This window comes from Stegodyphus dumicola, chromosome 1 (assembly GCF_044657685.1).
Source record: "Stegodyphus dumicola isolate Sdum_Otavi_A_Nest chromosome 1, ASM4465768v1".
Classification (NCBI taxonomy): Eukaryota; Metazoa; Arthropoda; class Arachnida; order Araneae; family Eresidae; genus Stegodyphus; species Stegodyphus dumicola.
The window spans coordinates 1,776,783-1,792,719 of NC_140768.1; the positions used below are offsets into that span (position 1 = coordinate 1,776,783).

Below are 15,937 nucleotides of genomic sequence, written 5' to 3' on the forward strand. Positions count from 1 at the left end.
GCTGATAAAAAATTTTTTCATTGCAATTTTAAAGGTCGTTTAATTAAAATAGATATATTATACAAAATTATGCATAGATATTACATAAAGTCTTTTAAACACAAAGACACTTCGAATAAAAAAAATATGAGAGGAAATTAGAGTTTCAAAAGGTAATTTCATTTAGTTATTTTACGACTGTTAAGATTTACGTGAGATAATATCTGCAGTTTCTGTGTATTTTGCAGAAATTTATTTCTGTAAAGAAACCCAAAATGTTCAGTAATTGGTTAAGTAGATAGTTGCAGCTGTATATTCATCCGTTATAAGGAAGAATATTCAAATGTATGCAAATAACATACGTTTCTTTATCACACACGCTTTGAAAGCATTTGAATTGAAAACATTGCAAATCATCGTATAAGAAATAATTATAATTATCTCTAGCAACTAATTCCCTTATTCTATGCAGCCAATTTCATTTTGAAATCTCCAGACCAAAAAAATTTTTATAAGTTGTTAAGAATGCCATTTTATACCTAAGCATAAATCACATCAAAAGTTACACACATGAAAAACCAATGAGATATTACTGTTCTGTGGGTTCAGAAAATGTTGGCGAATTTTGCAGAAATGGACGCGGGTCGAAGCATCGAGTTCTATAGTCATAAATGGCACCGCTATATTAACAAATCGTCTTTCTTTCTCTTGATTATAAATCAAGCCTTGAAAAGTTAAACAGACAAGAGTAAAAATAATTTAAATCATAAACAGACTAACATGAAAGTATAAAAGTGCGCTTTTATTTCCTTGTGGATAAAAAAATACATAAATATTTATGTTTAATTGCACAAAAACGAAAGAATGCATTTTTAGATTTAAGCATTTTAGCATTTGGTGATCTAATATATAATTAGCTGCTTATTATAAATTGACTAGCATTCGAGTTCGTGCTTTTTACAATTTAGAAGCGCGTATCGAACCGTCGAACTGCAACTCTTCATTTACAGGGCATCCATTGCGAGGAAGGCCACGAGGAGAAATCCCGTTCCCAGAAGGTCCCCGAAAGCTGTCAAGTACGGAATGGCCGCATCGTCAGGATCAAATCCCCACTTCCAGAGCCAGTGGACGAAGCAGTGGGCCATGTAGAGCAGGATGGCCACTTGAAGGAGGGCGGCTATGAGATAGAAGAGCAGGAACTCCACCGTCAAAGGAGTGTAGGTGCTTTTTAAAAAGTGAACGCAGGAAATGAAGATCAGGTGGCCAGGAATGGCAATAAATATGAGGATACGGCAAGTGCGAGCATGGACATCTGGAAGAAAAACAGAAAACTGTAAAAACATTTACAGGATTAAACAGGGAGTAAAATTTTTTGACAATTACATGCATATGCACGTGTACTAATTTTCCAAAAATGATAAATATTTTGTATTTTGATAAATGTCATAAGTTCTTTTTAGTTATTACATATATATTGCTATGCCCTTACAAAATTTCAACAGAATTTCTCTAGTTGTTTTAATTTTAGAGTACTTTCATAATTCAATTTTGTAACTGTAGCAAAATTTTGCGGTTTTTGCAAAAGTTGTGTCATTCCACGTAACTGGATATCCTATATGGTATTTATATAAACAAAACCGGGTGAATCTTCGGATTATGGTAACTTGGTGATTTTTTTGGCCAAAATTTGGCGACCAGCCCTGCTAGTTTTTTTTTTTTTTTTTAATTTTTTTTTTTGGACGTCATTTTGTTTTCACGAAATAATGGCATATTATTATTATTTTTTTTAACTCAACATTTTTTCCAACAATCTGCTAGCCGAATTACGCTTATGCTAGAATTTTATGGAACAAAAGTGCTTAATCATTACGAAGATTAGGTGCGAAATTGTTTCTAAGTGCTTATTAGCTAAAATCACGATCGGAATTTTCCGGAAAGTAGTGTAACAAACGTGCACAGAAATTTGTTTTTACAGGGCAAATTTATATATGAAACATGTAAATAATTTTTCTCATAATTAGAAAAATTTGCACGAAAATGCAGGAAAATTTTGTGAATCTTTGAAGTCGATAAAAAGACATATATGAAATTACCTGATCGCTAAAATGTATGTATGCTATGCAAGCTTTTATATGTTCAGCTTGCATATACCCTTTCCAAGGATGAACATTTGCACTTATAAAATAAATAAAATATGCAAGAAATTACATTAATTTTCTTTTCCCTCTAAATTATCCATTATAAAAGTCACCGCAAAATAATCTGTGATTGGAACTGTGTACTTCTCAGATTATTGCTAAAGTCCTTGCTAGTAACTTTATCGCCTTACCAAAATGTCGCCAAACTACCTGTTACCATATTCCAAAGATTAGGCCAAAACCGTTGTACTGTAGGAGGGAAAGAGAGAGAGAAAGGGAAAGAAAAGGGATTCTTTAGCTGCCGAAAGAGGGATAAGTGAGCCTAGATAGTACTACCTGCCAAAACACGTTTTAAGTTTCGTTTGATGATGATAAGCGAGTGTTAATAAAATACATTTTGTAAACTCAACTTCAAATAAAATAAATAAAATCCTTACGATTTTTGGTTCACAGTAGTTTCCAAATGTTATAAAAGCTATATATTAAATATGGAATTAAATTATGCAACAGAATGTTTTAAACTGTGTGCGCAAGGTGAAAACATGGCTAAAAATTTTGTCACAAAGCGGATTAAATTATAGAAATATTTGTGGCAACACAAACTTTCTGATTACTATTTCAGAAAGCAGCTATATTATGTAGGCAGCTGTAAAAAGAAGTAATTTGCTTTTAAAATAAACAAGTTATACCAATTTTTGAAACAGTAACATATTCAAAGATCTTAAAGGTTTAAAGGTGTACGAGCCCCCCTTAATTCAGTCAGTTCAGTTCTCATCGCGGCAAGGCAAAAATACATAAAACTCAAACAACATTAAAAATTGTAAAATGTAGAAAAGCCTCAAACATCAAATACAGTTACAAACAATTAAAAAAAATTTACAAATAAAATTAGAGTTTCTACACAAAGTGCCCAAAATTTTAAATTAAATTTTGCTCACAGTGGGAAAATTACACTGAAGTTGGTGTACCAAACGACTTAATTAAATGGTAGCCTTGTTAGGCTTAGCGCTGCTTAAACTTTTAAACTGTTGATAATTCTACAATTCTTGCATGCAGATTAACCAAAGACATAGAAATATTAACTGGAACATAGGAACAACATAGGTCGGTCACTTTTATAGCAAAAATGCACAATTTACCAACATATAGGAATAAAAAAACTGAGCTCAGTTATGTGTGGAACTTATGGCTACATCTGTCTTCGAATATTAACTTTCTAACTACTCATTGAAGCCTTTTTAAGTTATTATAAACCATCGCCTTTTTGGGGAAAAATCCTTTATTCTGTCCGTACGTAGAGATGGCACGCAAAAACATCATTCAAATGGATCGGAGAGTGATAAAAATGGATATTTTCGTTGAAATATAATACCCGAAATGTTTTCGCGTTTAGAATACTGTTTTACTTCGTGCAGGGAAGTAAAAATTAGTGACTTGCAAAATTATATAAATTATATCTTCTCATTCCTATTGACTTTTCCCGAAAAACAAAAGTAATATAAACAACTAAACAACACATTGTTCGTTCTGATTGTTCTTGTTTTGAATGCCATCCTGTGGGGAAAAATCCTTCGGCAATCGTGAAAATCTAGCCAATTTAATCGGAGACGTAGAATTGCAGGTTTACAGTCGCGAAGTACACAAATTTGTTTTGACTTTTTCAGCGGAAAAATAAATTTATATATTTGATTTGCTTCAAAAGAGAATTTTATTTTGCTATAGATATATAAAAATAAATAAATGAAAGAGAAGGATTTAAAATTCACAATATGCAAAGGATATGCTTACTTTTTCCCAACCAAGCTACGAAAGGGCTGACACATAGTTCTTCTTTGGATAGCGCTCCTGGTTTCGCATTTTGGTGAAGATACGTTGAAATCCTACAGGCCTGAACTGCAACTAAGTTTCCACCTACTCCTGTAGGAAAATTAAACTTTATGTAAATTTGCGAATAACGTTAATCATAATTTAAGCACGAAAAAACACGTTATTGAATAACGCAATAAAACTGAAGAAGAAACAATCAATCTTTGTGATGAAAGTCCTTAATATAAAATGTGGATTTTGTATAATTGCCTAAGTAACCAAGTGCTGTTTTCTAAATATATTTTCAGTTTTAGCAAAAGCCATAGTAAACCTCGTTTGTAACACTGCAAGTGACATGATATGCAGAAATATTATTTTATAAATGAAAAGGATTTTTCAGGTATTTAAATAATCGTTCTAAGATTAATAAAACATTAAAAAAATCATATCATTCATATCAAACATGAAATTCTTTGGGTGTACAGAACCCTGTTCTGTTCTTTATTTGTAATTATCGATGGTTCATATGCTTTCGTAAGGACTAAGATGACTTTTTCAAAACAGTGAGGCTCAGGTGGCATAGTTTAACTAGATCAAGAATGGTATTAAACAAGCAAATACCGGAGTCAATTTGTGGTGGACTTCGGCTAAAATTAAGCTTTGCCAGCAAATAACATATCATTCTGTTATATTCAAATTGTTTATTGCAGAATAAACCGCTAATGTAGGGGGGGGAGCTCTCAAATTGAAAAATAGTATACTCTTTATACTCATTAGTTACTACGACAGTTAGACCTGGACAAACAATAAACAATTTGCTTAAGATTATTCACTTCTTTTTAAAGGAAAGAAAACAAAGCAAGAAACTTTGTAACTTAACAAAAACAAGAAAATATACATAAAGTTTTAGAGGAAATAAATTCAATTCAATCGTTTAATGGAAATCAATAAATTACTTAGTGTTGCCAATGGATAAATGTGTGTCAACTTAAATAAAAATATACAATACCTTATGATTATATCGGTCAATTAAAACTTTATTTCATTTTTACACTATTATTATCCAGATGGAATCTTAGTCTCGGAAGGGCATTTTGCGTTGGTTTACTATAAGTGCTCGCTTCACTTTTCAAATTGTTGTGACGAAATATTATCGTCCTATACTATATTTAAAGAAATTAAATAATGAAGAATCTGCATGAATGTACACTTCTGGCCATTAAAATTGCAGTACCAGGAAGGAATGATCTGAAGAACGTCAGAATCCCACGAAAGAGAGAAAAAGTTAGGATATGCAAATGATTAGCATTTCAGCGCATTTACACGACGCAGGACGGAGAAACGACATCTGAAGCACTACATGAAAGAAAAGTTGTGTAGTGGATATCTCATTCGAAAAGCGCTTTGTAAGGTCAAAATTTGTTCACAAAATCGCGTTATGCTTCCAATAATAAGTAGAAATGCTTACCAGCCAGTCTCGGAATTCGATAAAGACAGGATTGTTGCCTATCAAGTGTTCGGATTATCGTTCCGTGATATCGCCCGTCGCACGGGTCGACATCCAGCCACTGTCATGCGAATATGGAATCAGTGGGTTGCTGAGAGTCATACTGAACGACATGCAGTATCTCAACGCCCGAGAAGACAGACATATTGTGAGGTCAGCCGTGCAAAACTGTACAACCACATCACTGACCATTAGTCAGGAAAAAGGCACGTTTGCAGCACACCCAGTATCCGTTCGTACGGTGCGTCGATGCTTGCAGCAGCGTGGATTATCAACACGGCGATCATTACGTCGGTTCCCCTTGACAATGCAGCATAGAGAGAGACGGCGACTCTGGTGCGCCGAACAACAAAGCTGGATACAGGAGTGGCACATCGTCGTCTTTTCAGACGAGTCCCGGTTCTGCGTGCAGTAATCTAATGGCCGCATACGTGTCTGGAGGCTCCGAGGAGACTGCATGTCGCCTGCTTGCATTCGATATAGGCATAGGGGCCCTGCACTGGCGTAATGTTTTAGGCAGCCATTGAGTACACGACACGCACATCTCTAGTTCGGATCGACGGTGATATGAGCGCAAATCGGCACATTTCTGACATCTTAAGTCTAATAGTTGTTCCCTGTCTTCGAATTCTGCCAAACCCCATTATCCAACAAGATAATGCAAGACCACATGTTTCACGTCTTGTTCTGACTTCCCTCGATGCATAGGATATTCGATTGATGCTCTGATATACACGGTCTCTAGATCTGTGACCCAGAGAAAACATCTGATCATTGGTTGCTGAGAAACTGTCCCGCCACCCCTCTCCAGTTAATACGGTTGATGAAATGTGGCATAAACTTGAAGCAGCATGGAATGAGTTGCCCGTTTCTGTCATCCAAGCCCAGTTCGACTTCATGTCTAACTGGATAAAAGTCGTTCTAGTCGCCAGGGATGGCAGCCGTTTCTACTAACTTCGCACCCCTGTAAGCCCCGAAACTGCTTACAAATTTAATCATTTTGTCTTCATGTCATACTGTTTACATACATTAAATATTTTATTTTTTTTTTTTTTTTTTTTGTATTTGCTTTCCTTTATGGTGTTGCAATTTTAATGGCCAGCAGTGTATATACGTTTGTCTCACTGTGAAAGACAGCGGTACCTACAGCTATCCAGTTTTGAATGACGTAGCCCTCCGCCCGAATATGGACACCTGGAAGCTCGTATTTGCAATTTGTTTTATTATCTACCTTATATTTTTTTAAAACTTTAACGAATTTTTTATTAAGAAACTCAACAATTTCAAAGCGAGTAGTAGTAGTAGCACTGTGCGGAATAAAATATTTTTATCTCCAGCTCATGAGACTGTTTATTAGAAATTCTAAAGATAGCTGGTTTTAAATATTTTGAGGGACGTTAACCCAACTCTCGAAATGTGTATGTGTGTTTAAATGGAGGAGGGGACTGGCCCTTTGAAGTAATATTAAATACGAAAGTTTTCATACTTTCTTTTTTTCATTATTTACTATATTTATTATCTGTTTCTAGTTTAATTAAAATAAATTCATTTTTAAGAGTACAAGAGAAATACTGGATTGAAATTAGAGAAGTAGCTACGATAGATAAACGAATAATTACCATTGATGACGGGTTGACAAGCTGCGATCTCTTTAAATCTTGCAACAGCAAAATTAAGGATATAACCTCCACCGCTGTAAAAGTAATTGTCATATTAAGAACTGAAGTTAAAAAAAATTATTTTCATTACAGCAAATTTTTTTAAAATCCCACGCAAGGAATGCTTTCTTTAACTTCCGCCTTGCATTTTAAATCTAATATTATCACTTTTGCAAGCTGTCACCATCCTACATAATTATTCAAATCTTAAATTATGTGTTATGCTTCAGTTAGATTTTACTAGGAAATGGCAGGCTGATGATTTAAAGTTACGCACCGTAATTTCTTTCAGAAATGGATGTTCCTTATATACATGTATATATCTCCGATTGGCAATAAATTTATTCTTATGCTTCGTTTGCTTAAGTCATTATAAATCAAATTCCTACCTAAGTAGATACATAAATCCTAAAAAAGTCTTGAAATAAATCAAAAACTATATTAACTTTTCTACCCTCAATCTGACTTCGCTTTGGTCTCCTCTCCCCTTAAACTTTGAATCTGAATTGTGCCAGTAAAAACGATGCGTAGTGATCTTCGGAGGCGCTGTGGTAGAACATTATGTAACTATCACTCAGCTGTAAATATTAGGCTTGTATTTCTTTGTACACTACGCAAAAAAAGGTGGGGGTAGTTCTACATATCCCGTTATACACGGCCGATTGACGAAATTCAACGGGCGTTTTTCATGTCCCGAAAGCTCGACTTGGGATATGTATTAGATGTATGTATGGCATTGTTCTAATATAGATATTTTGACATAAAATCGGACTTTTTCTGAAATGACATGCCAATATTCTTCCATATTTCGAGTCTACGACTCAAATTATGCCTAGCTATTAAATTTTGTAATTTTTGGTGAGAAATTTATGAAGAAACTTAAAAATTTATCTGGGCGCATTTTTTTTCCGTTTGCGCTAGGAATAATTCACTTGGCGAACTTCTTAATTTATAGCAACCTATTTTCCTTTCTTTTTTTTTCACTGTATAGAAGCGAGGGGGAAAAGTCATTGTTCATACTTTCAGATAATTTTATTAAAGTGCGTAAACCGCATTTGGCGTTATTATCGCTTCTAAAATATATGGCAAATTTCAAAACGCGCCAATCTGTAAATTTGCGTATATCTTACGAAATTTTTAATAAAAAACTCTAATTTTTTGCAGCTGTGCTTAGAAATACATCTACTTTAAGACAATAGTAAAAATGTTATAGGTTATAATTCAAAATATTTTTGGAAATTTAGAAAAATTATTTAAAAATTAATTTTATTTGGAATGAACCTAAATTTCGAAATGTGAAAGGAATAATAACAAAAGTTTAATAAAAAAGAGATATTAATAAATATATACCAAATTAATTGATATGGAGGAGCTAAAATTTTGAGAGCTAATTTTTTAAAAGCTACTCATGCGGTTTTTGCAAAACTTGGCAACCTGGCATAATTTGATTCGTATAATCGAAATATGGACGAAAATTGGTATGTTATTTCGGAAAACGTTTAATTTTGTTTCAACATGCCTATATTAGAACAGTGCTATATATAAATCTAATGCATATCCTAAGTCGCCTTTTCGAGACATGAAAAACGTAATTTGAATTTCGTCAATGGGCCCAGTAGAACGGGAGATATAGAACTGTCCCCCCGCCCCCCCCCCCCCATTTTTTCGCAGTGTACCTTGTATTTAAAAGAAAAAAAATAACCATAATTTTGTAGTGTTTATTTATTTATTTATTTTGAAGCATGCAAATCTACTGTTTCTGTTATAGTTTTCTGAAATACTATTGATACCTCACAGCTCAGGCTTGTTCGTAAAAAAATGGCTTTTCTAATTATTAATAATGCTTTTTTTCCATGACATTTTGTAAAGATTTGAAAATTCAACTAAGAGATCAATTTAATATTACTAATATGAATATATAATATATATTACTAATATGAATTATATATGTATATACTAATATAATATATATTACTAATATAAAATTTATTATTAATATATATGTATATACTAATATGATATATATTACTAATATAAATTTAAGTAAAAGATTAATATAAATCAAGATTGCATTTTCTTCACTTAAATAATTTAACCACAAAAATATTAGAAACATTTTTTATCCTAGGGTTTGAATTTCTTTTTAAAAGTTCCAGAAAGAGATTTCATGATTATCGATACTGATTTTCTCCTTTTAACGTAAGTTTTCACCCAGCTTCAGAGTAAACTTTTACAATTTACAAGAATGCACACACATTGCATTCTAGGCTATTTATAAAGATCTAAATTATTCAAAAATGTATCCATAAAATACCTTCTTAAGCATTATATACATGCAAATTATAAATATTTCAGTCGCAGTTACGATTGAAAAGTCTAACCTGGAGATGGCCACTGCACTGATGATCGGGATCCATCCAGAATACAAAACATGCCTGGTGTAGATGTTTCGGTAAGACAAGATTGCCCACAAGGGAATGAGACACAGCAGTCCAATCACCACCGCAGCTTCCACCCAAACGTACTGGCCTATAAATTACATTAAAATTTATATCTCGTTATAAAAATTATAAGTTCACGTTTGTTGCTTTAAGACAGAAATTTATCCAAAGGAAAGATGATAACTTTTTGTATACTTAATCGGTAATTAAAGTTGTTATGTTTATTAAATTTTTTAACCAGTTATTTTATGTCCAGAACGTTTACTGTCTCTTCTCTCTTTCCATTTTCCGGCAAGAATGCAAATCAGTTCTCGTGTATTTAAGTGGAAGACTCAGATTTTGAAGTCGGAGGGTGTTTTGCCTAGGGAAGGCCACGTTATTAGGTGTGCTAAGATAAGTGTTCCTTCTTCGGCCGTGCATTACAGGGTGTCCCGTAAATGTTGCAACAAACTTCTGGAGGAGGTAGGGCACATCATAAGGATTAAGAATTGAATAGGAACCCATGCCTCAAAACATTATTGTACGCCGCCAGGGGCTGTTGTACAGGAAAGTGCTAGTGGAAAGTGAGGATTGCTTCATTCGAGCGGTAGGCACCATACGAAGAGCATGGAACGCTATACGAAAAGAGAGCTTGTGAACATGTGGTTCCAAAATGATGGAGCACCTGTTCATTTTGGACTGGATGTATGTAGCCATTTGAACAGATCATTCCCGCATCAATGGATTGGGCGTAGTGGATTGGTTTCCTGGCTCCCCTGGAACTGACAATGAACTGTGAACCATCTATGAACTGCTACACTGTCCTAATAACATCACATTAATATCACAATAACTTAGCCAAGATAATAGTGTTTAATGTTTTTCCATTCATTTCTTTTTGTTTATTTGTGTACATATATTTATATTTATAATTTCACCATCAACTGTAATGTATGGTATTGTATTTGTAATGTCATTGTCATCAGCAACTGTATCTTCCGTACCACAAGTTCACTATGCCCTAATGATTAACGTTTCAATTAACACCGATGCCTGGCGTAAATACGCCCTGTGGAGGTGTTAATCTCAAGACGGTTAGTGTGAAGGAGCGACACCAATGGCGATGCCAATGGCGATGTGTTGGTGCTTCCCACACTTAGTCCTGGCTCCCCACGCTGACCGGATTTATTGATTCTTGATTTCTTTTTGTGAGGTGCCATCAAAATTGTCGTGTATCACGATCCTGTTGCGTCTGAAATGGATCTCTTGGCAAGATTCGCCTGCGCAGCTGCTACAATTAAAGAAACTCCCGATGTGTTTGAACATGTCCAGTAATAAATGATCCGTCGGTGTCAGGCATGTTTGGCGTCTGATGGTGCAAACTTCGAGCATCTCTTGTATCACTCAAGCTGTCGTACATCATTTGTATTCAGGTCCAATTAAATGTTTCAAATTAATCACTCTCCTGTTTTCTTTGCCATCTTCTAACTCTGCTACCACTTAACCCTGGCATTTTCGGGCATGGTTTCTATGCAATTCTTAATCCTTATATGTCCTACCTCCCCAAGAAGTTTGTCGCAACATTTAAGGGACATCCTGTATAACTGCCCGTAGTATTTCACGCCAGTGAAGCTTTGAGAATCAACTTCGCGATTAAATTACTACGTGTAGCCTTTGGCTGTTATCTGTTTAGATTTACATTGAGTTACATTGATTATTTTGAGTTCACGCCCTAAATCTGGCTGATTCTAAAGCAACAGATATGCCTTCTGTTCGACTTACTTAGTTTTAAAATAAAGGGTCTGTTACTTTCTTCTCAAGTCTTTGTAATACTTCGAAGACATAACGATAAGTAACTTACAGTCTTATTGAGGATTAGCGAGTTACAGTCTTATTGAGGATTAGCGAGAAGTTACATTTAGTAAAAGGCTAATAAAGTTAATGACAAAATTTCGATAGTTTCATGCTAACCGCGAGGAAAATATTTCCATGTAAAAACAGAAACGGCTATAATACTTTCCAGTATCCATACATATCTTTAAATAACCACAAAAAATATATTTGAAATCGATAATATACCCGTAACATTAAACTTAATACATAAATGAACTTCAAAGTACAGTGTACTCTCGATTATCTGAGCGCGGATTACCCGTGAGTGACGATGGTAAAATATATTTGAAATCGATAATATACCCGTAACATTAAACTTAATACATAAATGAACTTCAAAGTACAGTGTACTCTCGATTATCTGAGCGCGGATTACCCGTGAGTGACGATGGTAAAATATATTTGAAATCGATAATATACCCGTAACATTAAACTTGATACATAAATGAACTTCAAAGTACAGTGTACTCTCGATTATCTGAGCGCGGATTACCCGTGAGTGACGATGGTAAAATATATTTGAAATCTATAATATACCCGTAACATTAAACTTAATACATAAATGAACTTCAAAGTACAGTGTACTCTCGATTATCTGAGCGCGGATTACCCGTGAGTGACGATGGTAAAATATATTTGAAATCGATAATATACCCGTAACATTAAACTTAATACATAAATGAACTTCAAAGTACAGTGTACTCTCGATTATCCGAGCGCAGATTACCCGTGAGTGACGATGGTAAAATTCGTGGTAAAAATTCTACGAAAATATTGATCGGACAAACATCGAGGAAATGCTTCGACTTAAAGCCAACGTGCTGAGTCCCGAGACAGCAATCATTTCTCTTGAAACTCTAATCGAACTTCGTCGACCAAAGGCGATTTGAATAATACAGTGATAAAATGGCACTTCGAAAAACACGCAGGGAAATTCGAAATATTTAAGTGGTCTCAAAAACAAAATAAAATTACTGATTTTTTTTTTTTTTTTTTTTTTTTTTTTTTTTTTTAAGAAATAAACACATACTATATGCATGAAAATTGATAGTTTAGATTATCCATGGCTCACCTGAACGAGTGAAGATGAACCTCGAAATGAAAGATAATAGAGCGAGCGTGACCACATCTCCCAATGATGCAGAAATCGGAGCGGCGACGTTGTCTGGATTGACGTTCACTTTCCGTGAAAACACAACCACAAAGATGGTGATGGAACCTACAAAAAAAAAAAAAAAAGTAATGTAAAGTTCTATTTATTTTTTTACCTTTCTTTACACGGTGAAAAGTTTTTAACGATTTTGCATTGAAACAGGCAATCAACATAAATAATATTCTACCTCTCAACAGGTCATCCAGAAAATTGTAGAAATTTATATTGTTCTTGAAAAATAGGAATATTTGATAATTTATATCGCATGTAAGAAGGACGTTCGAGTCGGAAATTAAAGTTAGAAGAGTGAGTGATCATCTTTTTCGTTCATTCCCCCCCCCCCCCGAAAAAAAGTTTGGAAATTTTGCTGTCTTCAGCTTCGAGTACTGGAGTCTCATTCCACAGACTCGGATGTGTTTTCCTTTCTCTGGTGTCGAGGGTTTCGTCCAATATGGCGAAAAGTTGCATGTTGGTAGCTGTTGTTGCACTTTATTACGACATACTTATTATTAGAAGTTTCAGATTATTCACAGGTGCCTGCAATTGATTTCATAATTATCGGCTAATTATGAAATTAATCGCATTAAGTTGTGATTCATGAATTATCTTGTGAGGTTTATTTATTTAATTTTAACTAATAGTTCATTTTAAGTTGAAAAGTCTTTCCTATTACTCTCTTTTCACCCACGCGTTTCATGCCAGAATGTAAATGAGTTAGTGAGAGTTTATTCAGATTAAGGTAGAATGAAGTGCTATTTAGGCAAGAGTTTCGGGAGTTAGTTTTTAGATCGTATCTGCTTATTCCAGGCCACATTGTGCTGTGATTATTAGCAACTTGCGTTGATATGGTCTCGCCGGTTACTATGTAGACCTGAGCTCTTCCTGTGCGTTAAAGCATTTTGTGAGCCCTTAGACTAACCTAACCTTGAAATTATTATTTGTTACGTATTTCTGTTAAGCCAGAAGTGTTGGCTTTCTGTAACCCCAGTTAAGTCATTTGTTAATTTTATGCTTGAATAAAAGGGTCTTATGTACCCACCCTTCTCCTAATCTCCGTTTAGTTTCACAAAAGCTTCAAGATTATTCTTCAAAAGCCCTTTTAAAAGTTTATGTTTCCAAAGAAACACAGATTTTATAACCTTTCTACTTCCTTGTACGAAGTAAAAAGGAAGTATTGTAATCGCGAAAAGTTTCAGGCAGCATATTTCAACGAAAATATCCATTTTGACCGCTATCGAATGCAATTTAACGATGTTTTTGCATCATATCTGTACGTAAGGACAGAATAAAAGACGCTTTTCCTCCAAAAAAATTAAGAAACTGCTTTAAAATTAATTCTGAAGAGAATTTTTCGTGGCGTCTGTACGAACGTATGTACGTACATACCTCGCATAATTCAAAAACGAGTAACGTTGAAATTTTGTATATGGGACTGCTATAACATGCAGATGTGCACCTCGTATTTTGGTTGCAATCGGCCGCACCAAACGTATATAAATATATTTATATATATATATCCACTCTGTTACCCGGCTCAGTGATCTCAGTTTCTTTACTCTTATATGTTTGTAAATTGTACATTTTTTGCTTTAAAATGATTGAATTATGTTGTTCTTATCTTACGGTTAAGCTTTTTATACCTTTAGTAAATCTGTAGGCAATATTTTCAGAATTGTTAACAATTTTAAAGTTAAGTGCCGCTAAGCCAATAATTTTTTTGTTGGCGGCCATTGCTTGTTTACATTTGAAACAGCAAGGTAGTGGATTTGTTGCCAATTTAGAGAAACTTAGCTTCGCAACAACAAAGATAACGCCTTCATTTATTATTGCGAATTAAATCATGCTTAATCCTTTCTGAAATTTTTTCGAGGAAATAAGTGTTTAAGATTTACTTCGTAAATTTTAATTCAGATATTTTGAGCTTTTATGTATTTTTGCCTTGTCGCAAAGTAAGAACTGAATTAATTGAATGAGAAATACTGAATCGTCTGTGAAAAACGGTTTCTTTTTTGTTTTGTTTGCTTAATTTCCTTTATACATCGTTCTAGCTTTATTATAGTATTTGAATAGAACATGTGGCAACGATTTGATAATTCTTTAAATGATATAAATTTTGTGCATTCTGAGTTATAATATGAACGAAATATAATGCTGTTACGTGAACCTAGCGCTAGAGTGTCGCTATGGTAAACAAATAAAGTGAATTTTAAAGAATGCATTTATTCTATTGTGGTTTATGCGCTGTCGGCGAAATAGATTTAATTCAATCCAATAAGTTTAAATGAAATGCAAGAAAACATGCATGTAATTTAATTTTCCCGTACAAGGAAGTCATCTGATGTACACATGAGATTTTTTCCTGTTCAGAGAAAGAGCGTCCCTAAATTTTAAAATGAGTTCTTCCATCGTTTCCGTCTTACTAACAAAGGCAAAATATAACAAAATACTTGCAAGGGTGACGTCGAACATGTTCCTTCTAACTGTTGAAACCGCGCAACTGGCTAGTATTTAAAAACAATATGTCTTTTGTTTGGTTAAAAATTGCCAGTACCTTTTAAATGAATAGCAAATAAAATATATCGTTTGAATAAAATACGTCTCCTATTTATTTAGCTTTGAAATTAATAAGACGTAAGTAATTCGAACTGGGAGACCAGTCTTATCATTATTACTTAAAGACCTTTGTTGAGATATCACGTAACGTGGTTATTTGTTTACCGTTAGATACATTTTTGAATTACATCATAACAATGAATTAGTTTTAACCTTTGACTCTTCTTATAAAGTACGATAAAATTCTGATGGGGAAACTATTTGTCGCGAATTCGACGTTTTACGATTTTTATCAATTTCAGTGCGGATTGTCAAGATTTATCACAGACTCTATAAGTATCGGAGAAAGACTTTGGATCTCGCGCGTCGATATCTCCTTATATGGGAAGAATATTGTACTCTAATCGGCATTCAGAATCTTCCAACCTGTTGGTTCTCGTATAAAGGTGTAAGTAACATTGCAAAATATGCTGCCATAATACGCCATTTTCCTCAAATTCGTCTCTGAAAGGCTTATCAAACGATGTAACAGCATCTGGCTGGAGATTACGAGAGGGCAAGCTTCCTGTTTATAGTACATATTTGTTCTAATGATTTGGCGTTTATGGTTGGTCTTTTACTTAATAAAAATTAGGTTGCGTGAAAAAAATAAGATTCTCAAATTCGACAATCGTCAAAGTATTTGAAGCGTTCGAAGACCGAAGAAATTAACAAATTTACATCCTTGTGAAGGAATAGATATCAAAATGGCTTTGGAATTTATTAACATGAAATAATTATATCAGTACATTCTAGATCAAAGTATCTGTACTATTTCTTCTCTGCTTTTG

General features: G+C 34.0%; 1 protein-coding gene across 1 annotated transcript in view; it reads right to left on the reverse strand.

Moving 5' to 3' along the window:
* Positions 1–760: 760 nt before the first annotated feature.
* Positions 761–15,937, reverse strand: part of LOC118204509 (solute carrier family 41 member 1-like) — a 46,332-nt gene continuing 31,155 nt past the window's right edge. Inside the window, exons 7-11 of the mRNA XM_035376819.2 lie at positions 12,474–12,620; positions 9,470–9,617; positions 7,050–7,123; positions 3,906–4,034; positions 761–1,291 (exon numbers count right to left, since the gene is read on the reverse strand). Of these exons, the coding sequence (XP_035232710.2) occupies positions 984–1,291; positions 3,906–4,034; positions 7,050–7,123; positions 9,470–9,617; positions 12,474–12,620 (806 nt within the window). The 3' untranslated portion in view covers positions 761–983. The remainder of the gene's footprint in view (positions 1,292–3,905; positions 4,035–7,049; positions 7,124–9,469; positions 9,618–12,473; positions 12,621–15,937) is intronic.